The sequence below is a fragment of the Microtus pennsylvanicus genome, chromosome 11, assembly GCF_037038515.1.
Source record: "Microtus pennsylvanicus isolate mMicPen1 chromosome 11, mMicPen1.hap1, whole genome shotgun sequence".
Taxonomy (NCBI): Eukaryota; Metazoa; Chordata; class Mammalia; order Rodentia; family Cricetidae; genus Microtus; species Microtus pennsylvanicus.
Window position 1 is genome coordinate 15653538 of NC_134589.1, and position 27604 is coordinate 15681141.

The 27604-nt window shown below is 38.9% G+C and overlaps 1 protein-coding gene across 2 annotated transcripts in view; it reads right to left on the reverse strand.

Moving 5' to 3' along the window:
* Ddx42 (DEAD-box helicase 42) overlaps positions 1–27604 on the reverse strand; it is a 39183-nt gene that overhangs the window by 3442 nt on the left and 8137 nt on the right. The window contains exons 2-16 of one of the 2 annotated variants that reach the window (XM_075990354.1): positions 23031–23265; positions 22433–22583; positions 18790–18851; positions 17472–17508; positions 16578–16727; positions 14224–14328; positions 11930–12049; positions 10798–10974; positions 9341–9469; positions 8547–8646; positions 7974–8021; positions 7015–7112; positions 4543–4819; positions 2916–3142; positions 162–272 (exon numbers count right to left, since the gene is read on the reverse strand). In XM_075990354.1, coding sequence (XP_075846469.1) covers positions 162–272; positions 2916–3142; positions 4543–4819; positions 7015–7112; positions 7974–8021; positions 8547–8646; positions 9341–9469; positions 10798–10974; positions 11930–12049; positions 14224–14328; positions 16578–16727; positions 17472–17508; positions 18790–18851; positions 22433–22583; positions 23031–23251 — 2013 coding nt within the window. In that variant the 5' untranslated portion in view covers positions 23252–23265. Of the gene's footprint in view, positions 1–161; positions 273–2915; positions 3143–4542; positions 4820–7014; positions 7113–7973; positions 8022–8546; positions 8647–9340; positions 9470–10797; positions 10975–11929; positions 12050–14223; positions 14329–16577; positions 16728–17471; positions 17509–18789; positions 18852–22432; positions 22584–23030; positions 23266–27604 lie in introns of those variants that run through there. The other variant, XM_075990356.1, reaches the window with a different exon arrangement.

A 27604-nucleotide genomic window follows, 5' to 3' on the forward strand; every position in this document is an offset into this window, starting at 1 on the left:
TCATTCTAAGAAATGAGACTGCACCGACTCAGAACAAAATAAACACCTCCCCTCCCCCCGGGAGACAGAGTTTTGGACTTGAGGCCTTCAGGTACATCACAATATCACCATAGTTTAAGACAGAGGATCTGTCCCAGAGCACTGCTGTAGTATGAACTCACCGAATTCTCGGAGCCTAGCCCAGGCCGCTCTCTATAGCCTAAGCCTCCTCCACCAATGTTCAGTTTTTTGCCTTTCCCTCCTTTGAAGCGGGATTTCCGAAACCAGGCATTCTGCAAAGAACACAATTCAAAGTTCAGTCCATGAAGGGAGGAAAGGCCAAAGAAAGAGTATCAGGTCAGAAAGAAAATGAAGTAGGCAGGAAAGTTCTTGGTGAAGCCACAGATGGATGACCTTGAACTTCCTGAGCATTTGCAGCCACAGAGTAGAGTTGAATCTAAGGTTTCAGAATTCCAGATAATCACTGTACCAACGAACAACACCCCAACTCCACCCTGTCTTAATTTTGGTAGCTTGACACACCAAATTTATCAGGCTGCTTAGACGCTTAGATAAATTTCCCTTATTTCTTCTCCCTCCCTCCTTCAAAACCTCTTGGTAGAAAAGTGACTAAGCAAACATAAAATGTAACTTAGTTACTCTGGCTATGTCTCAGAGAGGAAAATGAATTTATATTTTATTTCTTTTTTTTAAAAAGGGGGGGGTGGCACTGGAGAAATGGCTCAGACGTTAAGAGCACTACTAGCTGCTCTTCCAGGTTTCCTGAGTTTAAATCCCAGCAACCACATGGTGGTTCACTACCATCTACAATGAGATCCAGTACCCCTTTCCTGTAGGCAGAACACTGTATACATAATAAATAAATAAACCTTTTTTTTTTTTAAAGAAAAAAAAAAGAAAAGGAAGCTGGGTAGTGGTGGTATATGCTTTTAATCCCAGCACTTGAAAGGCAGAAGCAGGAACATCTCTGAGTTCAAAGCCAGTCTAGTCTGCAGAGAGAGACCCAAAACAGCCTGGGATATAGAAAGATATACTGTCTCGAAAAACAAAAAAACAAATTATTTACTATTATTATGTGTGCCTTTCTATTTAAAGTGTCTACAGAGGGCAGTGGGCATTGAATCCCCTGAAATGGTAGTTACAGGTGGTTGTAAGCCACCTATGTGGATGCTGGGGAATAAACCAAGGTCCTCTGAAAGTGCAGTAAGTATTCTTAACCATGGGAGTCAGTTCTCCAGCCCTATATTTCATTTCTTAACCCAACTGTAACTACCACTGAACATAAGTTTACACAGTTAGGAGAAAAGCTTTATAAAGAATGAATACTTTCAGAAATAAAGGGGAAAAGGCTAGGTGAAATAAGGCTGATTAAGAACTGACTTTAGGGGCTGGAGAGTTGGCTCAGAGAGGTTAAGAGCACTGACTGCTCTTCCAGAAGATCCAAGTTCAGTTCCCAGAGCCTATAAGGAAGCTCACAACTGTCTATAACTCCAAGATTTGACATACTCACGCAGACATACATGCAGGCAAAATAAACATAAAGTAAAAATAAATAAATTTTAAAAAGAACTGACTTTAGGCTGGGTGGTGGTGGTGTACACTTTTAATTGCAACACTCAATAGACAGAGGCAGGAGGAGCTCTATGAGTTCTAGGCTAGCCTGGTCTACAAAGCAAGCTTTAGTACAGCCAGAGCAGTTACACAGAGAACCCCTATCTTAAGACAAAAACAAACCAAAATAAAAAATAAAACAGCAAAAAAGAACTGACTTTAGCCAGGCACATGAAAGGCAGGCAGAGGCAAGAGGATGACTGTCAGTTCAAAGTCAGCCTAGTCTGCATAGTGAGGACAACCAGGGTCACATAATGAGACCCTGTCTCAAAAAACAAATAAGCAGAACACAAACATGAGTGTTAAATCTTCATCTGAGAATTACATGTTACTTGTCTAAATATTATAGAAGTATGACAGGCTTAGAAAAGGTACTGAGCACAGAAAGCCTAACACACAAAAAGTGTGTAAGAATATGCCATGCAAATGCACTCTTCTGAGCAAAGGAGAAAATGACATCATTGTTCTCTTTCCTTCTGCACTGTACTTCTTTACCACTCGGGTTACAAACAAGGGTGTTCCCAGCAATCCAGCTGTGCTAATACAGGCTAAAACAGCTAAGTGGATTGGCCTGAGTCAAACAAACATCTCCTACTATCAGAACTTGTCTTGAGGAACAGGAAATAGAATGTTTGCCTAGTACACACAAGACCCTGAGTTTAATCTCTAGCACTGCAATAAAAAAAGCGAACTGTTCTAAATACACTTGTAATTTGAGAACTGTACAGAATAAGTGATTCACGGTATAATTTGGTAAAATGCCTTATTTAGTTTTGGAACAGAGCATATCTGGGAGTGGGCAGTCAGGATGGTTAGAGATATGAAATGTCAGTTTGTAAGAAATACGTAAGGCCCATTGTAACAGGGGCAGGAGATGTAATTCAGTAGTAGAACACTTGCCCACCATGTACAAAAAACCCTGGACTCAATCCTTAACAGTAAAAACAAACGAAAACCAACTATATATTTTTAGCCCTCAAAAAGAGAAGACTTAGGATAGGGATGTAACAGGAGAGAATAGTGGGGATCTTCTGAGATTAAGCTTATTCATAAATGTCCTATGAGGTAAACAGGAAGAAATTAAAGAAACAGATTTCAGCCCCAAGAAAGGAGTAGCTTTTCAACAGAAACAAGTAGAAACAACATACACATGAATTCTAACATCACATGGTACCAGGTCCACACATTAACCACGCCCTCCCTGCCCATTTTCTTTCCAAGCTCTTATGTTATCTTCCTCCCGTTTGTTGAACTTTCTTATTCAGCTGCATACTCTCTATCAATTTCAAGGGTCCAACACTCACCTGCATTGCCAGGTCTAAGAGTTCCTTAGAAACATGTTGGTTGGCTCCTTCCAGGTTCCGAACAAGGTCACCAGCAAAATTGCTGTCCTTTGGGGTCAGTAAGGTATAGGCCACGCCCTTCTCACCAGCTCTCCCTGTTCGGCCAATCCTATGAGTATGGGTATCAATGTCTCGTGCTACATCATAGTTAATGACTGTCTTAATTGAAGGAATGTCCAGACCACGGGCTGAAATAGAAAATATTCAGATTCTTTTACTTTTCATCTGCAATAAAAAGAAAATCAAAGTAACTAGAAATGCTAATGATAAGAACATGCATTTTCCTGATCCAGGCAAGCTCCTGGCATGGAGCCAAGAATAAAAAGTAGTTCACACTACTGGGAATAATGTGTGTGTGTGTGTGTGTTTATATATGTATACATATGATGTATGCATGTACTGTGGATAATTTTCCCGGAAACACACCTGTAATCCCAATACTTGAAAGATGGAGGCAGGAGGAGCTAGGAGCTTGAGAGATGGCTCAGAGGTTAAGAGCAGTGGCTGTTTTTCTAGAGGACCCTGGCTCAAGTCCCAGCACCCACATGGCAGTTCACAACCACATATAACTCCAGGTCCAAGAACAAGATATCCTTACAGAGGCAGACATGCAGGCACATAAAAATACACATCAATACACATAAAAAAAATTAAAGGAATCGTTAAAAAAAAAAAGATACCCTAAGTTATATATCAGAATTTATCTTAAAAAACAAAACAAAGTGAGCCAGGTGGTTGGGGCACACGCCTTTAATCCCAGCACTTGGGAGGCAGAGGCAGGCGGATCTCTGTGAGTTCGAGGCCAGCCTGGTATACAAGAACTAGTTCCAGGACAGGCTCCAAAACTAAAGCGAAACACTGTCTCAAAAACAAACAAAAAAAAACAAAAATTCGCACAAGTTAGCCCTCTAGGGATTCAGTTAGTAGTCTGTTTATGCCTGTACATATCTCAGCATATATAGAGAGTGCAAAAAAAGCTTGTGGGAATGCTGCCAGGATTGGTTGGCAAGTACCCAATGAACCACCTTGTAGGTTCAAAAGACTAGGGGTTTATTTTTGTTTTTTTTTGAGACAGGGCTTCTCTCTCTGTACATCTCAGTCTGTCCTGGAACTTGCTCTGTAGACCAAACTGGCCTTGAACTGAGAGATCCTCCTGCCTCTGCCTTCCTATTACTGGGATTAAAGGTGTGTGCCCCAATTGCCTGGCTCACTTGTGGGAATTTTTTGTTTAAAGGTTTGCACCACCACTGCCGCCCAGCTAAAATACTTGTTTTCAAGGGTAGCTGCAAAAGTAAATACTTGTTTTCAAGGGTAGCAGAGTAAAGCCAAAAATTAAGATTAACTAATGCAAGATATGCAGTGAAGCAAACAAAAGGACATAAATGTTCTCCCCCAGGCACTTGCTAGCTGCAAGGGCACTTTGATGAAAAAGAACACTAAATGAAAGGAATCACAGAGCTGTTGTTCTATATAGGATACAGTGAGAGTGTTCCATCAGCCTGACCAGATGCCATCGGTCTTTATCAGGGTAGGGTAACACCCATATAATAAAGTCTAAGGTTATGGTGAAATTCATCCTGTTTCTTACCTGCAACATCAGTGGCCACCAGGACGGGGATGTCCTTTTTCTTAAAATCCGAAATGACCTTGTTTCTTTCACTTTGATCCATATCCCCATGGAGCAGACCAAGATTATGACCTTCCTGCTTAAGGTTATTGGCTAGTTCTTCAGCATTGGCTTTTTTAGTAACAAATAGAAGAACACTCCCTGAAGAAGTAAACTCCACCAGACGCCGAGTGAGCCAGTTCCATTTACTGGGCCCAGAATGGAGTATCTCCACAATCTGTGTCACATCTTCGTTTGCCTGAGAGGAGATAAAATACGAACTGTGACACTGGTACCACAGGGGACTTCCACGAGCCTCACGATAAAATATAAAATAATAGAAATGGGTTAATTTAAGATGTAAGAGTTAGTTAATAAAAAGCCTGAGCTAAAAGGCCAGAGTATGCAACATATATTAAGCCTCAGAGCAGTTATTTCATAAGTGACTTTGGGAACAGGCAGGTGGAGAAAACCCTGCGGGGGGGGGGGGGGGGGAGAGGGGGACACCAGTGGGATGGAGATTATTTGATACCCCACGTTGGGTGCCATTATGTAAACAGAGATTGCACTTTTGTTTCCTGGTCACCCAACTAATCTCACAAAAACTATATTAATTACAACACTGTCAACGACTCAGGTGTATCTCTAGCTAGCTCTTACATTTTAAATTAACCCATTTCTATTAGTCTACATATTGCCACATGGCGTGGCGTTGCCCTGATTTCTACATGTCTTGTTTCCCTGGCAGCTGGCTGGCTGGCAGCTGCCTGACTACACCTACTCTCTCTCTATTATCTCTGTTCGGATTTCACGCCTGCTGCACCACTGGCCAAAACAACTTTATTCATCAACCAATAAAAGCAACACATATACAGAACGACAACCCACATCAGAGTCCTGACAAAACCTGGTACCTTTGGGTCCTCCTTTAGTATTTCAAACACAACTTAGACTTTTCTCAAAACACCTTGCTCACCAACTCCCCTGCCCCCATATGTTCACATCTAATTTGTATGCCCCAATAATCTGTAATGATTTTTATATGCTTATCCTTATTATTCCCAAGGTAGTAAACTTTTTAAGGCCCTGCCCACTCATTGTCATAAGTATAATTTACATAAGCATATTAAGAAATAAGAACTTGACAAATTAAGATGCTCAGAATTAAAAAACATTTTTAATTATAATTTTTTAACAATAATTAGGAGAAAGAATCAACATGGTTAACTAATAAGTACATTATTTCAGTAGAGAAGATCTGTTTCCAACACAAAGAAATAAACATTTGGGGTGTAGGTTATGCTAATTATACCTTATATACATGTACTGAAATGTCACTACATCCCATAAATATTTATAATTATGTGCATCTTTCCTCCCTGTGTTATGGCACAGAGAACAATTTAGAGGAATTAGTTCTCACCTTTGATGAGGTGGGTCCTGGGGATTGAATTCAGACTTAAGAGTTATACAAGAGTACTGGCTGAGCCACCTACTGGCTCCCAGGAAATTCTCTAAATAACCTTAACCGAATTCCAAATTCCAATTTGTAGGTAAGCATTATGTGTAGGTAAGCACAAAATCAAACTTATTCTTACCAGACCCCAAAATTACCTCAGACCACCCTATGCAGATTGCTTTAACAATCACTTAAATGTCCACAGTAGAACTTACTGAGGTTTTGTTGTTGTTGTTGAAAAAATTTCCGCCTCCTCCCCGCCTCCCATCCCCCCCCATTCCAAGGCCTCTCGAGTCTGAAGAGCAGTCCAGTTTCCCTGCCCTGCCCTGTTACTGAGTTTTTAAAACTTAAAAAAGTTGCCAGGTGGTGGTGGTGCACACCTTTAATCCCAGCACTCGGGAGGCAGAGGCAGGCGGATCTCTGTGAGTTCGAGGCCAGCCTGGTCTACAAGAGCTAGTTCCAGGACAGGAACCAAAAGCTACGGAGAAACCCTGTCTCAAAAATAAAAAAAAATAAAAAAAAAAATTAAAAAGTTGTGAAAAAAGACATGTGTGGTAGTATACTTTTAATACCAGCACTTGGAAGGCAGAGGCAGGTGGATCTCAGAGTTCCAGGACAGCCTGGTCTACAAAGTAAATTACAGGACAGCCAGGGAAGTTACAAAACTTCCTGAAAAACCAAACAAAAAAGATGAAACAAATATAATTCCCATATATCCATCATTTAGCTTCCATATATCGACACTGTGACACTCCCCTCAACTTGTGTATCTTAAAGCAAATCTAAACCATGCTGTACCATACATAACATTTTAACTAAAGCATTACTGGAGGAGCAGGTGTGGTGGCACCTGCCTTTCATTCCAGCACTCAGGAGGCAGAGTGCTGATCTATAGGGCTAGTTCTAGGACATCCAGGGCTACAGACCAGGGCTATAGATTCTATGTCCCTAACTAAGAGAAATCCCAGAACCCACCCAGCCTTGTATAGGATTACCTCTCCAATGTCTCCCTGCACTACTCGAATAGGGTCAATCAAGATGTCTCTGGCCAATTTTTCAATCTTTTTCCGAAAAGTTGCACTGAATAAGAGAGCTAAAAGATAAAGCAAATACTGTTAAAACAAAATAAAAAAAGCATTTCTTACAGAATCCATTGATTAAGCTTCTGAAATGTAACTGGTTCACTAAATAAAAATGGTTTTCTTTTGTTTTTCATTTTCAATCAAGAAATGAGTTGTTGCCGGGCGGTGGTGACGCACGCCTTTAATCCCAGCACTTGGGAGGCAGAGGCAGGCGGATCTCTGTGAGTTCGAGGCCAGCCTGCTCTACAAGAGCTAGTTCCGGGACAGGAACCAAAAGCTACGGAGAAACCCTGTCTCGAAAATCCAAAAAAAAAAAAAAAACAAAACCAAAAACAAGCAAACAAAGAAATGAGTTGTTGTAATGGTTCAGAAAAAGGTTCTTATTTCAAATCAGCAGTTAGACTGCAGCGAATTACTGAATTTCAGTTTTCTGGACCTGGTGGCAAGGACCTGTAATCCCAGCTATTTGGAGGATGAGGCAGGAGTATTGCCATATTCATAGCCTGCCTAGGCTACAGTGTTCAAGGACAGCCTAGTCAACTTAGTAAGACTCAACCAAAAAAGGTGAAAAAAAAAAGGGGGGGTTGGGAGCTGGAGATACATATATAGCACAGAGAGGTAGAGTGCTTGCCTAGCATGTAGAAGACTTAGGTTCAGCACTGTGGAAAACAAAACAAAAAATACAGGAGTTATATCTAATAATTTCTAAAGTTTTTTTTTTTAGCTCAAATAAATGGTCATTAACCCTCCCCTTTACAGTTAGCATCAGTACGTACACAGAAATTTTCGCTTCCATAACTCTGAGTACTTATAAAATAGGTGTTCATTTTGAATATAAATATAGTTTTATTACAAAGCTGCTTCATACATACTCTGTCTGTCAGGACGGACATGACTCGCTATGGAACGAACCTGGTACTCTGAAAGAAACAGAACAGTAATCAGAACAATACTGTAATGCAGTTAAGAGAGGTGTGAAAGTCACTTTAGGAAAACTCACGAGAACTTTCAAGGATTAAAAAAGCCCTGAAACTCCTAGACAGCACTCAGAATGAAATTTCAAAAAAACTTCACAGAGTAGCGGAACTGGGTAGATAGTGGTTATGTAGAAATCTGCATATCCAGGTTGAGCCAAAGAGTCCAGGAAAGGACCTCGGATGACCTAATATTGGACGTTAACCTTCAAGGGCTGTGAGTGAAAATGAAGAACAGAACACAGTCTCTCTGCTTTAAGCACTTGCACATTTTCTCAACAGTCAAGACTAGCACTTCCCTTCAGAAAACTCCTACAAATAAATGGCTCATGGCTTGGTCTATCTCTTCTTTTGAAATCCAGAAGTATTTTTAACATCTTTCATGATGAAAACTACTGGTTAACTCTAGAAAGACACAGAAAAAACTAACTTGAAGATGGGGACACAAGAAACTGATATTCAAAGGCATACCAAATCCCATGTCAAACATCCGGTCGGCTTCATCAAACACAAGGTAAGAGACTCTTTGAAGATTAGTAGCCTTCTTCTTCACATGATCAATCAGCCGACCCTGTGAGAGTCACAAATGAATAGTAAGTATAACTAAAAATTTGCAAAGACATTTACAGCTACACTCCTGGAAAAAGCATTGATTCTTTGGTCTTAGACAGAAACAGATACAGATCTGAGAGTCTTCATGCAACAAACTCAGAAGAATACTTTTTTTAGACAGGGTGTTCATAGGTGGCTTGGTTCTGCCTTTTAAGTGCTGGGACTACAGGCATATGCCACCATACTCAGCAAGAATAGAATTCTAAAAACTCAAGCTCACCCTTTACATTAATTATGGTTTAAATTCTATGAACAATTAGGCCAGAACCATTCTTGTAATATATTCTAAAAAGATTTAAAAACTTATGGATGAGTTTTAATGTTTAACCTATATCCTCTGGGCAGCTATAAACCTAAGTATCTTTATGATTCTTCACGTTCTTGGCAACCACAGATCCAACTTTTAGGAGAGCCTAAGAAAATCTTTTGAAATAGGAAGGAACTTGCCGCTGTTAATGCATGGGCCACACATGTTATAACTAGATTGTGGTTTAGTCAACTAATCACAATTAAATCAAAACGAAAGGCAGCAATTCCCCCGGAGCATTCCCAATCTAGCTCTACTAAAATGTTAGATGGAAGTTTCCTCAAAAGCAATGGTGTTTTCTAAGTCAAGAGGGACTGAGAACCCATTTAAACACAGATACACTTACTGGGGTACAAACAACAATCTCTGCTCCTTCCTGAAGGGCCTTGGCCTGCTCCCACATGCTCCCTCCTCCATATACTGCCACTGATCGAAGATTATATGCTTTCCCAAACCGCTTACATTCTGCGTGGATCTAAAAAGTCATTAATAAAATATTAACAAACAAGAAGCTTAACAAATACTTTTAGCATTACTCAAAAGAGAGTTTTGAACAACATAGTTTGTCAAAAATCAAAACCTAGCTGTGCCTAATGGCACAGGCTTCGAATTCTAGGTACCTGGGAGGTTAAGAAAGAAGATAGCAAGTTCAAATCCAACTGGGTAATTTAATGAGACACTAACTCAAAATCACAAAAACTAGAACAATACAAACAGAAAAGGTTGGGTATATAGTTCAACACTTGCCTAGCTCTTAAAGGGCTCTGTGCTTAATTCCTATTATTAAACACACACCCACACCAACAACAACCAAAACAACAGTAACAACTAAAAATAAAACAAAACAAAACAAAAAAACCCCCAAAACCCACAAAAGCAAATATGAGAGAGAGAGATACCAAAACCTAGAATATGGTTTACAAATCACAATTCTTTGGTTTGTTTCATCTTTGTTTTTTGAGGCAGAGTCAGCCTATGAGTTCTGTATGTCTTGGAGCTTGCTATGTACACCAGACTGGACTCAGACTCAGCGATCCTCTGGCCTGAGTCCCCTGACTGCTGGGACTAAAGGCATGAGCCACCACACCCAGTTTAATCATAAAATAAGGCTACCATCTTTCACTGAATCATTCATTCTCTTCTTGATCCTATCATTCTAACAAGAAAATTAATTCACTATAGAGAAAACATTGTGAGCGTATAATAAAAACAACTCCCACAAAACCCACACCACTTTAAGAGTAAAAATAAAAACAACAACACACAATTGTTATGTTATTCCTGTTATATAGATAATATCTAACACTTTTTTTTAATATCAAGACTTTTCTGGGAGCATAATAATGTGAATGTACTTAATGGTAGTCAATGAACTACACACTTAAAATGGTTGAAGATGGTCAATTTTGTATATAGTTTTATCACATTTAAAACAGAAGTTGGGGGAGGTTAGGGAGACAGGTCAGTGGGTTAAGCACTTACAATGCAAGTGAGAGGACTGACATTTAGACTTCTAGAACCCACACAAAAGCTGGGTGACCATGGTGACTTGGCAATAACCCCAGAAGCATCTGGGAGATGGAGACAGAATGCTATAGCCACACTAGCAGTAACAGCCCCACAAATGTGAAGATGAATCTAGGAAGGCACCCAAAGTCAACCTCAGGTCTCTCTTAAGTGGCCCCAGGTGTGTGCCAAATGCATGCACCTCAAGGTAACAACAACTACAATTCATAAATCTTTCTACTCATTGACTCTCACTAGCCCAAATGTGCAAAGGAGCCTTTTATAAAAAGCACATACCTGTTGACAAAGCTCCCTAGTGGGGCACACAATCACAGCAATCGGTCCATCACCTGGTTCCAATTCCTTCTGATCCATTATATGAATCAACATGGGCCAAATAAAGGCTGCAGTTTTCCCACTGCCTGTTTTAGCAATACCAATCATGTCTCTACCACTTAATGCTACAGGAACACCCTAGAGGAGAAAAGGTTTATATACTCTAAAATTTCAATTCCACAGTAAGCCTGGAAAAATGACTATAGGTGACATTCATTTCCAATGGAATAAAAATATTCCAGGTCACACACACTAGCTGAATCCTGACACTTCCATCAACTTGATTTAAAGAAAATATTATTACCTTCATGTGATTCAGCCTTCATTTATTAAAAAGACTCTCATTTATATCAATATATTGAAAAATGCTTATGATTTATAAAAGAAGTTACTAAATTTCTTTTAAAGGAGCTGGAGAGATGGCTCAGTACTTAAGATCACTAGTGGCTTTTCCAGAGGGCCCAAGTTCAATACCAAGCACCACATGGTGGCCCATTACTGTAACTCCACTTCCAGGGGATCCAACTCTGTTCACTGGCTTCTACATGCACTGTATGTAAGAGGTAAAGAGACATATATGCAAGCAAAATACCCATATGCATAAAGCTAAAAAATAATTTTTTATATTCTCTTCTTGAAAAAAAACCATTCATATTATATAAATTTCTCATTTTTAAATAAATAAATAAACCCCACATTTGAATGGGAAACAGAAGCTATTAGTCTCAGTAATAAATGAAAAAAATTCTAGTCATCAAAAGCACCAAATATATCCATGCACAAATCTTTTTGGCAAGGTTTAGATAATGAAGCATTTTCCTTACATCATATTTTCAAAGTATTTAGCAGGTATAAAACCACATTTTCCAGTCACTTAGCAATTTCATATACTAGTGAAGAATTCTCATTTTTTCTTCAATATTTAAAAGTTTCAGGACTTTAAATACAATTTAGGGGAAGAGGACTTGCCTTGCATGTATGAAGCCTTGGGTTTGATCCCTACTACTGTAACCACACACACACAAAAGAGTTTTAAATAAAACTATAGATTTCTTATCGCTGTTTCATTTTTCTCCCATGATATATTACATACCTGACATTGTATGGGAGTTGGTTGTGTGTACTCAGACTTCCGAATCTGGTGCATAAGCTGTTCATCAAACCCAAAATGAGCAAAACTACTTCCTGGTCTAGGAGGTGCAGCCCCAGAGACCTAGAGACAAAGACAATTGCCAGTATACCAGTACTGCCACTTCAATAGCATTTAAAGCTCAACAGTACCTACTCAGATCAAGCACTTTAGCTAGAATATAGAGTGTGTAAGTAAAAGCATACGCCAAAAAGGTAAAACCTCAAACATGACCAGGTCCTCAGGCAAAAAATATCAAGGCAAGAATTCCTGACATAATTCAATCAAATGATTTTAAATGACTAAGTACCAAACACTATCTTAAAATTAATTTTCTCATAATTGATAGAAATTGCTTAACTAGACAAGTCATTAACATTATTTTTACTATTTTGAATAAACTTTAATGAAGGAAACAAAAAAATTAAGATTTACTCTTGAAGTCAATTAATTACAAGATTAAAACCAAATCTATAGCCATTGGATGCAACTTCCTGAGTTAATGTTTCTCCTAGGGATGGTCTAGACACTATGAAGCCCTGTTCCAAGTGGGCAAAGAACGGGGATTATTGTGACCCTATTTTGTCTACACAGTAGTAGTAACTTTCCACTGCTTCTCTGATAATGCTCAGAATTTCCAACAAGGATTTTTATTACTAGAGATTTTTTTATTTGTCGTCCCCCCTACCCCCAAGACAGGGTTTCTCTGTAATCTGTTCTCTGAAACTTGCTCTGTGGACCAGGCTGGCCTTGAACTCAGAGATCCACCTGCCTTTGCCTCCTGAGTGCTGGTTCAAACGTGGAAAAGGAGCCACCATCACCTGGCTATTACTAAAGATCTTTATTTTGGGAGAGGGAAGTGCTAGTAAATTCCTGGAAAACAAGAGGGCAAACATGCCCACACATACATACAACAGTCTTTGAGTTTTCAAACATCATGTAGCAACTAATAACATGGAAACAGACCTTAGTTATTCACACTAGAGTAAACCAACCCATGTTCCTTCTATTTGACTTTAACATATAAAAACATTTTAAACAATATGGTAAATGAGCAAATCAAATTTTTGGTGGGTAGTTTAAAGTATTATTATAAAATGTTTTAGGTTCTTAAAAGACAATCACTTAAAAAGATTTGGGTGTGTATATTTAGAGAAGAAGCTCTGATCCCTCTGAGTTTGATTAACCGGTGTTTGTGGAATGCCTATTTGGAAATATCTACACTTCAGTCATCATGATCATGCAATAAGCAGAGCCAACTCTCCAGGCCTCCTCTGGTGCGGGAGAATTGTCTATATTCTGTCGATCATGTTTTCAATAAATGCTGATAGGCCAAGTAGACAGGAAGAAGTAGAAGCGGAGCGATGAGAATAGAAAAATTCTGGAAAGCAGGAAGCTCCCTTTCCACAGTCCTATCTCAACCACCTAAAAAGCAAGATGTGACCTGCCCCGCTGAAAAAGGTACTGAGCCATGTGGCTAACATAGATAAAAATAATGGGTTAATATAAGCTACAAGAGCTAATAAAAAGCCCAAGCTAATGGGCCAATCAATTTATAATCTTATGGAGACCTCTGTGTGACTTTCTTTGGGGCTTACCAGCTTCGAAAACTGGGCAGGACAGAAACCCTCCTCATTTATTTGATATTTTAAAAAGAGCACACTAGGAGGGATGGCTCAGCGTTCAAGAGCTGGCTGCTCTCCCAGAGGTCCCGAGTTCAATTTCCAGCACCCACAGGATGGTACACAATGATATCTAGTGGGATCTGGTGTCCTCTTCTGGCATAAGGGTGTATATGCAGATAGGACACTCATATATTAAACCAATAAATCTTAAAAAAATACACTATACATAACTTGAAGCAAATATATTGTAACTTCTAACACTTCATGGATTGTTTACATTATAAATTCTACCTCTTATACATGAAGAGGAGCCTTCTACTTTTCATTGCTAGCCCACCCACCACAGTACAAAGTTGATTAAATATGCAAAACAAAATATAGGGCTGGTGAAAAGACTGAGCATGTAAAGGCACCCATCCACACACCCACCACCACCACTACCACTTCAGTTTTTTAAAAAGGGAAAGTCAAAACTTTCTGATATATCATCTATAGGAATAAACAATCAAATGAGGACACACAAACCTTCAGGTCTGTAATTATTATTCTCACTAGTAAATAAACCCAGGGTTACTATCTGGATAAACAGTAATTCTAAACACAAATCAGCATTAAGTAAGTAATGACTCTTACCCGAAGGTTGAGTTTATGCCTCAGGTCTATTAACTGCTGTGGGGTGAGGTTGGTTATCTCCTCATGTTCATTGTAAAAATTTTTTTCAAATGGTGGATAGTCAATCTGCAGGTCCAATTATTCAAAGTTAGTCTAGAATTCAAGAGTCAATCCTGTAAGTTTGATTTTAATATAAAATTATCTTTTACAAATATTCTAAAAACAAAGGCATTCTTGTAGAAAGTGAATTCATTTATTCTTGACACACACTCCTAAAAAGCACAACCTTAATTTTTCCAAATTCCTACTTTCAAAATAGATACTGATCTACTTCCTGAAGACAACTCAGACTCTAAAAACATGGAGCAGAATTTCTGTTGTGCTAAAGGTCTCAGAGAAAACTTTTTTTTTTAATTTTAGTTTTTTGCGACAGGGTTTCTGGGTAGCTCTTGGATGTCCTGGAATTTGTCTTGTAAACCAGACTGGCCTCAAACTCAGAAATCCACATACCTCTACCTCCCGAGTGCTAGGATTAAAGATGTGAGCCACCACCACCAGGCAGAGAAAACGTGTTTTTAAAGCAATTGTTCCACAAATAACATTTAACTATGCTTAGGATTAAATAGTTCATCCAGATTCAAGCATTTAAAAACATTTCCAGTATTTCCTTTAGAGACAACGTTGTCTTCAGAAGGAGTTCCCTCTCTCCTTTTTTTAAAGCACGAAGTTAGGGCTGGAGAAATGACTCTTGGTGCTCTTGAAGATGATCCAAGTTCAGTTTCCAGCATCCACCTCGGGCAGCTCTTAACTGCTTTTAACTCCAGCTTCAAAGAGATCAGATACCCCTCTCTTTTGACCTCCCTCCTTGGATACTGCATTCATGTGCATATACCATCCCCATTACATAACACATCATTAAAAAATCAACAAAAAAATATTTATTTATTTAGTCATTTGAGGAAGGATTTTTCTGTTTTCCCTAGCTGTCCTGGAACTCACTTTGTAGATCAGGCTGGCCTCAAACTCAGAGATTCGCCTGCTTCTGCCTCCCAAGTGCTGGGATTAAAGGTGTGTGCCACTACTGGTCAGCAAAATATTCATTTTTATTATATGTACATGTCTTTGAGAGTGTATGTCACATATGTGTGGATGGCTGAGTAAACTAGAAGAGGACATCAGATTCCTTAGAACTAGAGTTATAAATGCTTATGAGGTGTCTGATGTACGTGTGTGATGTGGGATATCTTTCTGTATGCTATGAATATGTGTTGCTCTCATTAGTTGATAAATAAAGTTGTTTTGGCCTATGGCAAGACAGAATAAAGCCAGGGAGGAAATCTAAGTAGAGATAAAGAAGGGTGGAGTCTGGGAGACAACATCCAGCTGCCCAAGGAACAACATGCCAGCAGACTGGTAATGCCACAGCCATGTGGCAATACTAGATTGATAGAAATGGGTTATTTTAAATGAAAGAGCTAGCTAGTAATAAGCCTGAACCATCAGCCAAACATTTATAAGTAATATTAAGCCTCTGAGTGGTTATTTGGGAACTGGCGGGCAAGAGAGAATCCTCCGATTACAGGGATGGGTGCTATGAACCACACTCTGGTCCTCTGGGAAAGCAGCAAGCACTCTTAACCACTGAGCCACTTCTCCAGTTCCAAAACAAAATCCTTAAATCCATGAAATTGCTCACATAACTTATTAAAATTAGTAACCAAGCATATTTTGATTTGATTGTTGAGAGTGTCTTAATATGTAGCGAAGGCAGGCCTTCATACTGCTGGGACTAGAGGCATGCACCACATTCCTAGGGACTAGAGGCATGCATCACAATTGGTTTTATGAAATGCTGGGGATTTAACAGCAGGCTTTGTGAATAGTAGGCAAGCACTCTACCAACTGAGTTAATCTCTAGCCCCCACATTTTCTTTCTATAATATGAAACTATTTACAATAAGCCATTTTGGATTTTTGCTTGTTTGTTTGTTTTTAATGATAGTATTTCTTGCTGTAGCCTTGGCTGTCCTGGATCTCTCTCTGTAGACCAGGCTGGCCCTGAACTCACAAATCTGTCTGCCCCTGACACCTGAGTACTGGGATTAAAGGCATGTGCCACCACCGCCCAACACCTTTTGGTTTTGAAACAAAGTCTCATTCAATAACCAAAGCCAAACCGCAATTCACTATACAGCCTAGGTTGACCTCAAACTTTTGACTCTCCTCCCTGCCTCCACCTTCTAAGTACTGAGATTACAGTGAGCTAGTTTATAGGCTATGAATGCCTCACAGAATTTCTGATTCAACCACTTAGCAGAAATTAAGATCCTGAACTACGAAACTATCAGTTTGAAACAAAGAAAGAAATCTAATACCTCTGAATGATCAATAGGAGGAAGAGGATCAATAATTTTTTTGGAAGGTGCAATTGGATTTCCATCACTATCATACTCCAGATTGTCTTCCTCCTCCTCCTGAACCACCCCAGCAGTTGGGTTTTCTGCCATGTATCGAAAATAAGCTTCCTGCAGGAAAGCACAAGAGCATAATCAAATCCAAGTACAAATAAAAACATTTCTACCTTTGTTGTCAGTGCACACAAGTGTACCATAAGATTGCATAGTCTAAACAAATCCTATCAAATAAGGATAGACTTTCACTAGCAGTGATTTTTTTTTTTTTTAAGAGAGCAGTACTCAGAATCAATGAGTAAGACAATTACTACTGCACAATGATTTGACTTATTTAACAGAAGCCTTCCTGTTTGTAGGGACATCTCACTACCCTGCCCAGAGAGGGAGAACACATGCTTTGGCTTTATACCAATCCAAGTTTGGAAGCTGACATTGATTAGAGAGGTCACAAACCTGGACAGGTATATGGATTTCACCATTTCACAACTAAACATGGAAAAAGGAAATACTAATGGACAGTTACTGATGTTCCATCTAAAATATAAGAATCACAAACTATTGGAAAGAGGCAAAGGACAGCAATGGACCCCATACTACTACTACAGCTTTAATCACAGTTAACTTAAAATTTGGATAAAAAAAAAAAACACAGAATATAAGTTCATATTTGCTTTTTTATGTCAGTTGATCAAAAATTCCACCTTCAACATGGGTGAAAGCTATATGAATATCTTACTAACAGGTCACACAGGTAAAAACGAGGAAGTCATTCAGTGAAAGCAAGCTCTAGTCTGTCCCCAGTATAGACTTTGTGGAATTAAAAATAAAAGATAGAAATACTGCATAGGAACTCACTTGGTCATCTTCTTCTTCAATGTCATCTCGAATACCCCTGGAAAAACAAACGGAGAAACAAACTTCCCTGCAAATGTTCCACATACCCAGCTCCATACTTACAGTAGATTAGTGTTGAATTCCAAACAGTATAGGAACTCTCAACACTAACGAGAACAAAGCAGCAATAAGCATACTGTAAATGATCCACCCAAAATATGTGTGCCTTAACTCCTTGACCTAAACTTTCCTTTTTTTTCAACGAGATGATGGTACCCCTAGAAACATCAGTTACTAACTGATGTATGAAGCAAAAGAAACTTTCTTTGTGAAGACAGGTACCAAAGAATGCTAAGCTTTGTAATATATACAACAAACATAACACAGCTGTATAATGTATTCATATTAAAAAGAAAAAAAGCCCTCCTGAATTTAGTATACAGTATTCTTCCTGCAGCTTCTAGCTCTCGGTCAAAATCAGTTACCTTGGAGATGGGGAGGAAAAGGAAAACTACATTCTTTCATGACTTTGGAACTAAAACTAGTATTTCATATGGGGAATGGAACCACTGACACTTGTTGCATCTCTTAGTCTATTGCGTAAAGTATTACTGCTTACTACCCATAGCCGTATCTTTCTAATCCAACTTTCTACCTAACTTAGAGCGTTTGCTATTCCTAAGGCAACCTGCACAACGCTACAAGCATAGGGAAGCTAGAAGAACCCAACACACAGCAAGCACCAAAAGATGGCTGATACTCCATATGTCATAGAAACCCTGGCAGAGGCCTGAACAGAGGGGGACAGGTCCAAACATGTTTGGCATAAAGGTTTTAGGAGTGTATTCAAGAAAGGAAATTTTTTTCCCCCTAGAAAATAACCATTCAAGTTCAGGGTTTAATTGCTAAAGAATAAGGTCACTCTTTAGATGAAATCATTATTCCTAATTTTTATATGACATTATTATATAATCAAAATTACTAGAAACTGATGACACAGACATTAGTCTATTTAATATTATTATGAGATGAAATTCAAGACAAGGAACCGAAACTTTAGTAACTATACTACCTTTACCGTCAGTATATTCATTTCCTGTTGCCTGGACAATTATTTATAATAAAATACTATTTTACCAAACAGAACGCCTTTTAGTTTTTACAAACACAAAGACTATGCCATCTTCATACCTAGAGAAATGCTCAAGATACAGAGATATCCCAAGCATAGACCTTTGTGTACTTGAAAATTCTTTCCTCTATGAATTCTTTAGAATACTCTTTTCTGTGCTTCAGCAGTTTCTATGGAAGCTTTGTGTGAGTGAAGAAAACCACTTACTTTACATTTTTTCTTTCCTTGTCCTTTTCTTCAAGTCTCTTCATGTCTCTAGCCGCCTGATCCTAATGGAACAAAAGGCTACATGGAATCATACACTTTAAAACACTCAAAGAGAAATTTCATCATGAACAGTTCATACACTGAGACATGTTCACAGCTGTCCTGTCCTATGTGCTGTCGGCTGCATTTTCATGCAATCTTTCAGGAAGCTGCTACAACTATTTTTCAAAGACAAATATATGTCTTTTTGCTGTACATGGATTTCAGTTTTTTACTGCAACACATACTATAGACGTACATATAAATATTTGGTAATGTTTTTAGAAAAGTAGGTATAGCTAAAATTCTCTATAACCACCACCACCAAAACCAAAAGCGAAAAACAAAACAAAACAAAAAAAAACCCAGACCAAAAAATGGGTAAGGTATTTATTCAGTTCTGGCTCTTATTTTGGAAAACTGAAGAGTGATTTTCCCCTTTCCCCTTTCTTCTCTCTCTCTCTTTTTTGGGTGTGTGTGTATGTGTGTGTGACACAGGGTTTCTCTGTGTAGCTCTGGCTGTCTGGCTGTCCTGGAATTTGCTCTGTAGACCAGGCTGGCCTCGAACTCACAATGATCAGCCTGCATCTCCTCCCTAAGTGTTGGGATTAAAGGTGTGTACTGCCACCACCTGGCCACCTTCTCTTCTTTTCCCCTGGTCTTTCTGAGGCAAGATCTTTCTATGTAGCCTAGGTTAGCCTCCACCTTCAGTCTATCTAGTGCTACAAGTGCTGAAATTATAGGCTATACTATACCTGACTATAGTGATCCTGCCTCCCAATATCTGGCAATTTTGTTTTCTCAACTGAGGGTGAGGTGGGACAGGTAAGAATAGTTATACAGGCTGGCAGAGGTTGAACATGGCACCAACGATGCCATTACAGACGAAGCAAATCACTACACTTGCAGAACACATTCTGTTTCCTTTTTCTTTCTTTTTTCAAGACAGGATTTCTCTATAGCTTTGGAGCCTGTCCTGAAACTAACTCTTGTAGACCAGGCTGGCCTCAAACTCAGAGATCCACCTGCCTCTGCCTCCCGAGTGCTGGGATTAAAGGCCTGCACTGCCATTCCTGGCTTATTCTTTTTTACTTTTTAGATTTATTATTATTATTTATATGTTATTTTATGTGTGTAAATGTTTTGCCTACATGTATGTAAGTGTATATGCCATGTGTGCCTGGTACACATAAAAGGGGGAAAAGGATATCAGATCCTGAAACTGGAATTACAGACAGTTCAGAGCTGCCACTTGGGTGCTAGGAGTTTAACAAAGGTCCTCTGGAAGACTAGTATGTGCTCTTACCCACTGAGCCATCTCTCCAGCCCAACATATTCCTTTAAGCCTATATAAATCTTTCTTTAGAATACTGTCTAAAAATAAATCTTCATCAAATTCAAGTCCTAGAAAAGTCAGCATTTGACGTTAGTAATTTATATTAGACAATGACACTCTTCAAAATCTGACAACTGCTATCTCTGTTCTTGGCTAACTAAATCTCTTAATACTTTACCAAAGACATCCAGGAGTATGTTAGTGTACTCAAAATATTTAACCCCCAAAGAACTTCAACTATTTAAATGTCAAGCAAGGGAATTTGGCTATTTGCAGATTAATTCATTCAAAAAGAGCCATATCAGTTTATAAAACTATAAATTAAATCTAAATTTAAACCTAAAACAACAACAAAACCAAGAACAGATTTTTCTTAACTCATCACTAGGATTATCAAGAAATAATGGGGCTGGAGAGATAGCTCAGTAGTTAAGAGCACTGGCTACTCTGCTCTTCAAGAGGTCCTGAGTTCAATTCTCAGCAACCACTTGGTGGTTTACAACCATCTATAATGGAAATCTTACCCTCTTCTGGTGTGCAGGTGTACATAAAGATAAAGCATATATTCAAATACATAAAATAAACAGATAAAAGTGTTTTTTAAAAAAGGATGAATGAGCCGGGCGGTGGTGGCGCACGCCTTTAATCCCAGCACTTGGGAGGCAGAGGCAGGCGGATCTTTGTGAGTTCGAGACCAGCCTGGTCTACAAGAGCTAGTTCCAGGACAGGCTCCAAAACCACAGAGAAACCCTGTCTCGAAAAACCAAAAAAAAAAAAAAAAAAAAAGAATGAGATTTTCTGAGATATAACACTTTCTAGAAAATGTCCCTATCTCAAGAGCATTGTATAAACCATTTCAAGCACTACATATCTTTCATTTTTAAAATGAATTACTTAACATACTTATTTAAAGCCTACTATGTTGCAAGACACATGTATTTCCTGAATAATTTGAGAAAAGTTTGGTAAATGTCTTCAATGGTTTGTTAAGTTTGCAAAAACAAGTTAAGGCCAGTCATGTAGTTCACAGCTTTAATCCCAGGATTCAGGAGGCAGAGGCAGGAGGATCACCATGAATTTAAAACCAGTATGGTCTACACAGTGAGCTGCAGGATAACAAGGACTACATAAAAAGAGCCTGTCTCAAAACAAACAAAAAGTCTCTAAGCTAGAATTCAGAAACATAAAGAACATGAGGAGTAGAGGTGAGTTCTGGCTCGGCTACCTATTAGACATTTATATTCTTTAGACAAATAAGTTTCTTTAAATTAAAAGTGAGAAATCTAAATACCTAACAGGTGACAAGCTAGCAATAAATGAATGAAGCCAGGATAAGAAAAACTATATACATTCCTTGAGCACAGGTCTTATTACATAAGCTGCCATGGTACTAAAAAGCACCGAGGAGAACAGTGCTGTAGGAGAACGGGTATCAACAGTCTTATCTGGCTCCATGGTTGATAAAAATTAGGCAATGGATACATGGACAATATGATTTAGATACGAAATGTTCCTAAAAAGGGTCCTATGCTGGGTTTAGTGACTGGCTGGTGGCACTACAGAGAAAGCTCTGGGAACTTTAGGTAGTGGACCATTGTGATTGTCTTGTTTCTAGCCTTTTCCTGCCTCTCTGCTTCCTGGACATCAAGATGTAAACTGCTCTGCTCCACAGTGCCTTTCCCATGATAAGGAACTGAGTCCTGTGAGACTCTGAGTCAAACAGGCCTTTCTCCCCTAATCTGGCATTCCTCAGGGATGGTCAGAACAGCACTGTCTGACCAATACAGGAACTCATGCCCTTATTCTATTTTTATATATTTCAAGTTTCCCATACTTTAAGTATCTAGAAAGTAAAATGTTAGAGATGGGAAGAAAGTAAGAAAATGAAAAAGCCAGATAAGAAGGTAGTCATGATTTCAGTTTCTATAGAGAAGTTATGAATGCTGATAAAGAACTGCAGAATACAGAATTTCTAATTCTATATATGGAGTTCTTTAGGTTTAGTTTCCTTATGAAGTATGAATTTAATAAACAAGAGAGTCCATAAAACAGTATTCCACTTAAGAATATACTAAGATTATTATAACAGAACATTTATTTGAGCAACTATGTTCAAATGTTGTAATTTGCTATTCTTGTCACTTACCGATTACCTCTGAACAAAACAAAAAAACAAAAGCCAAAACAAAAAGACTAAAAAAATTATGAACATGTTAACTATTTCAATTTGCTCAGTATTTTAAGAAAAAAAGAAGAGCTGATACTTGCCTCTACTTCAGCCATAAACGCCTCCAAGGGATCATCATCACTGTCCGAATCTGCTGGTTTTGAATGGAACTGCTGGCGGGTAGGTGAGTTTTCAGCAGGAATGTAAGGTAAATCTACATTGCTGGAGTCTTCTTCTTCATCTTCAAAATACCTGAAAACGAAAACAAAGACTAGTAAAGTGACTAATACAGAGACTGAAACATTCATCTAACACAAACTTTCAGTATGACGTATTATACTATTAAGAGACTTCTCAGCTGGGTTGAAACAAGTCCATCAAACTCCACACAAATTTTATAAAACTCTTTAGTAGGTTTTAAGCATCAGTTGACTCAAACACCAAAATGATGTGTTGTTCACTGTGTTAACTAGTGATTAGAACACTACCAGGAAGAAAACGTCATTCATGGAATAATGATATAAGCAGGCATACAAATACTTAAAGTAAGCAATTCAGCAGGAAAGGAGGTTAGGGAGGGAAAAACACCAATCCTGGAAGTTATAATTACTGGGAAAACAGTATTTTTTTTTTTGCTTCAATTTCTGCTGAAGAAATGAATAATTCACATCAGTTCATTCATCAAGGATCATCACTTACGCATTTTCTTCATCAAAATTGGCCCGTTTAGATCCAATCTTGTAGAAAGAAGGAAGCTGTGGTGGAGCAGACTTCCCGAATCCAGAAGAAGAGCTGGCTGCCCCAAAGGCACTGTGGGACTGCTGTGGCAACTTGGCTTCCTCCTTTTTTCCAGCACTGATGGCAAAACCTCCAAAGCCAAATCCCCGCTTAGTTCCAGGGCCACCTTTATTCCAGTTCATGATGCCAATGGTTGCTGTTAGGAACAAGATGCATACATATTAATGTGACTTTGTAAACAGCCTCATTAACCTTCATGCCATTTTCAATGCCTACCCACAAATTTAAATTTGTGAAGGGACTATTAGTGGTAGAGTACTTGCCTCACATGTGTGTAGAAGGCCCCAGCACCACATAACTGTAACATTGGCCTTCAGATACGATAGCCTCAACCAAATAATTACGTTTCCCCTAAAATGCTGAAGAAACTATTATTCATCTTATTGAGATCCAAAACAAAAGGAATACATTTATTAAGTTGCCTAAAATAACCTTTTTATTGGAAGGGTTGCCAAAAATGCTCTAGGACCTTTAATATGGAATAGACATTGCAAGACAATCTCCTAGCCTGTATCTTTATTATTATTGTGTGTGTGTGTGTGTGTGTGTGTGTGTGTGTGTGTAAGGACACATAGAGGTTTTCTATGGTCCAAACGTGGAAATGAGAGGACAACTAACCCTCAGCAGGTTCTCTTCTGTCATCTTACATGATCTGGAGATCAAAACTCAAGTTTATCAGGTCTCTACAAAGGTATCTCACTGGCTCTTAATCTTTGTTTCCTCCTCCTTTCATCTCCTCCCCTCTTTAGTAGTCTTAATTGATCTCACAGTTAGTGGCCCCCCTCCCCCGCCTCTGCCCCTTGAGTGATACAGGATCAAAGCCATGTGGTACCAACCCTGGCTTTAATATTTGTTCTTAAGAATTTACATTGTACCATAAAAAAAAAAACTCAAAAAACCAAAGCAAACCAAATCCAAGATCCACAATTATAACGTTTGTTATAACAAAGATTAAACCTGGCATGGATGTGGCCACCTGTAATCTCAGTACTCAGGAGGCTAAGGCCAAGTTCAAGGCCAGTCTGAGACACAGAGCAAGCCCAAGACTAGTTTCAGCACACAGCAAAGACACTTCTTTGCTAAAGGAAAAAAGCAAAAGCAATCCCAAACTAAAATCAAAAATGATCCCCTGGTATTAACATCCAGAAGAGTCAAAGAATTAAACTTCAAAGACAAGCTACTATCTATACATGTCTCTGAAGAGACAGCTTAAAAACCACACATTTATTCAACAACTACCCATTAGAACACCATCCAGCAAGAAACAAATTGCTCTGAGTATTCTATGGTTAAGGATTACAATGAAATGTCCTCAGTATTAATAAAATCAGTTTATATATTCTCATTAGTCTTGGCTCCAAAACTCTTTAAAAACAATGTAATTTACATAAATTTTGAGGTAAACAAAAACAAACCACTCAGAGAAAAGGAACAAAATTTCAGACTACCTGAGGCTGGGCATGGTGATGCAAGCCTTTAATCCCAGCACCCAAGAGGCTGTAGCAGGTGGATCTTTGTGAGTTCAAGAGCAGCTAGGTCAGTCAGTGTTACATAGTGAGACTCTGCCTCAAAAAACCCAACACACACACACACACCAGCAAAAATATGACTACCTAAAATGTCCTTTTCTAGAAACAGAATTGTCAAGCCTTTGTTAATTTTCATGCACGTTCATACACATACACAAAATTTGAGCAAAATGGAAAGAATTGTTATTCTTTACCTGATACCAAATATATCTACTGCTGGTTCATGCAAATCCTCTTTATTTCCTTAGCATAATTTTTAAAATGTAATTGCTTTGCCAAGGAAACACACATTCTAAGACTTAAAATTTTAATGATTACTTACATTTATAGACATGCCTATTACACACTGAGTAAAATGAGGGCATATAGGTGGGTGATGTGATTCTATTTATATAAAAGCATATGCTATATGCATATATTTAGAAGGCTCTCAAAAATGCTACCAGCAGCTGTTTGTCTTTTTCTGCTTTGTTGTTTACAATTAACAGGGAATTTCAAATGTCTATAGGAGGCTCTGAAGTTGAAGAAAGTACTTTTAACATTTAACATAGTTGAAGAGATAAGGAGTAACAGGCTCTCTATTTTTCTAACACTATGCCCCTTACCTATATGTCACCTATAAGTTATATGAACTACCATAGAACACTTAGTTTAACAGTTTAACTTGTGTGCCTACTGTCACCCTTAGATCATATTTAGCTCCAGAAAAAGACTGATCTTCCTCAATTTTGGCCATTCCACCTTTCACAAATCTCTTCTCTTCTTTGTTTCTCTGTGAAACTCAGAGATCCACCTGCATATGCCAACCAAGTGCTGGAATTAAAGGTGTGCACCACCACCTAGCTCTCCCACACATTTCAAACATCATGACTGCTCACAGTAATCGCAGCACTGGGAAAGCTAAGGTATAAGGATTACCTCACAGGGAGTTCTATACTAGCCCGGGGTCAAACATTTCATAAGGGGGCTCCTTCAACTAGGGAATCAATATAAGTTTAGTAAGATAAAACTTCATGTAAGAAATACAGAGAGATGACTCAGAGAATAAGAGCACTGGTTTATCTTCAGAGGGCTCAGTTCAATTCCCAAAATTCACATGGCAGCTCACAAGTCTTTAACTACAGTTCCAGGAGATCCTTACACAGACATACATCCAGGCAAACCACCAAAACACATAATAAATAAATAAACAGAAATGCAAGTAAAGCAAATTTAATATCACATAATTTTTGCTTTTTATTTTTTTAAAAGAGAGGGTCTGTCTACAGAGCCCTGGCTGTCTTGGAACTATTTAAGTCAGTCTGGCCTTGAACTCAGAGACCCACCTGCCTCTGCCTCCTGAGTAATGGGATTAAAGGTGTGTGCCTGGCTATCTGATAATATATTTTTTAAGTTATTGTCTTCTATTTATGTGATAATTTTGTCTGTATGTATGAATGCATATCACTTGCATGCCTGGTGTCAGCAAAACCAGCAGAGGGTGTCCGATCTTCTGGATGTAAGAATGGTTATGAGGTGATGGAAATCAAAATCAGGTTCTCTGGAAGAGCAGTCAGTGTTCTTAACTGCTGAGCCATCTCTAGCTAGCTCCAACTTTTAAAAAAGAGTCTATAAGCCTATCCCTTTAAGATCTCTTTCTTAGCCGGGTGATGGTGGCGCATGCCTTTAATCCCAGCACTTGGGAGGCAGAGGCAGGTAGATCTCTGTGAGTTCGAGACCAGCCTGGTCTACAGAGCTAGTTCCAGGACAGGCTCCAAAGCCACAGAGAAATCCCGTCTCGAAAAACAAAAACAAAAACAAACAAACAAACAAACAAAAAAAGAACTCTTTCTTTCGCTTTTTCGAGACAGGGTTTCTCTGTGGCTTTGGAGCCTGTCCTGGAATTGGCTCTTGTAGACCAGGCTGGTCTCGAACTCACAGAGATCCACCTGCCTCTGCCTCCGGAGGGCTGGGATTAAAGGCATGCGCCATCACCACCCGGCCTCTTTCTTTCTTTTTTTAATATATGATATATATTTAATTTTATGGACATTGGTGTGAGGTTTCAGATCCCCTGGAACTGGAGTTGCAGACAGTTGTGAGCTACCACGTGGGTGCTAGGAATTGAACCCGGGTCCTCTGGAAGAGCAGTCAGTGCTCTTAACCACTGAGCCATCGCTCCAGCCCCAAGAACTCTTTCTAAGCAACAAGATGACTTTTAAATATTAACCTCATTTTCCCCATTGTATATTGGAGGGAATGATGGAAGTCTGGAGTAAATGTGTATTGTTGACATCGGCATGGCCATGTCAAGTACAACTTCAGCTATGGAAACGGCAAGGCCTTCCGTTAGCGCCCCCCCCCCCCAATAGTGTGAGCAGAAAGTATCTGATCTACTTGATCTCAGCTTTACTGTATGTGTGTCTGTCATTCTTCACTGCCTGTTGTTCCCCTTGGGTCAATCCCAAAACTATGGAGGTCATGGTAGTAGATAATGCATATTAATGAGTCAAAGAAATCAGAAACCAGAAAGAGGAAGGATGGTGCAAAGACTGAAAGCCTGCCAAGGAAGCAAGTGTGTGTAGATTCTGGGCATCTGTTCAGTGGTAGGATACAGCATATGCCTAGAAGGCATGAAGTCTTGGGTCCAATCACAATAACACAAAACAAAACCAAATAAAACATAATGTCTTCTAACAAAAGAAGTACACTAAGTTTGTTGGTGGTTGGAGAGGAGTTCCTGAGTCAATTAGAGGTGAAAGGTTCAAAAGTTTTCCTGGAGATGACACAGACATTAAAATTTGAAATCTGAAGTAGCATTAAATCATAGATGTACCCAAGGAGCATCATTTTAGAACAAGTGGGGCAAGTCTACAATGCCAGCACTCCAGAGGCCCACACAGGAATAAGCTTGAGGTCTGGCTGGGCTACATAGCAAAAAGCCTATCTTAAAGTAGAAAGAAGTAA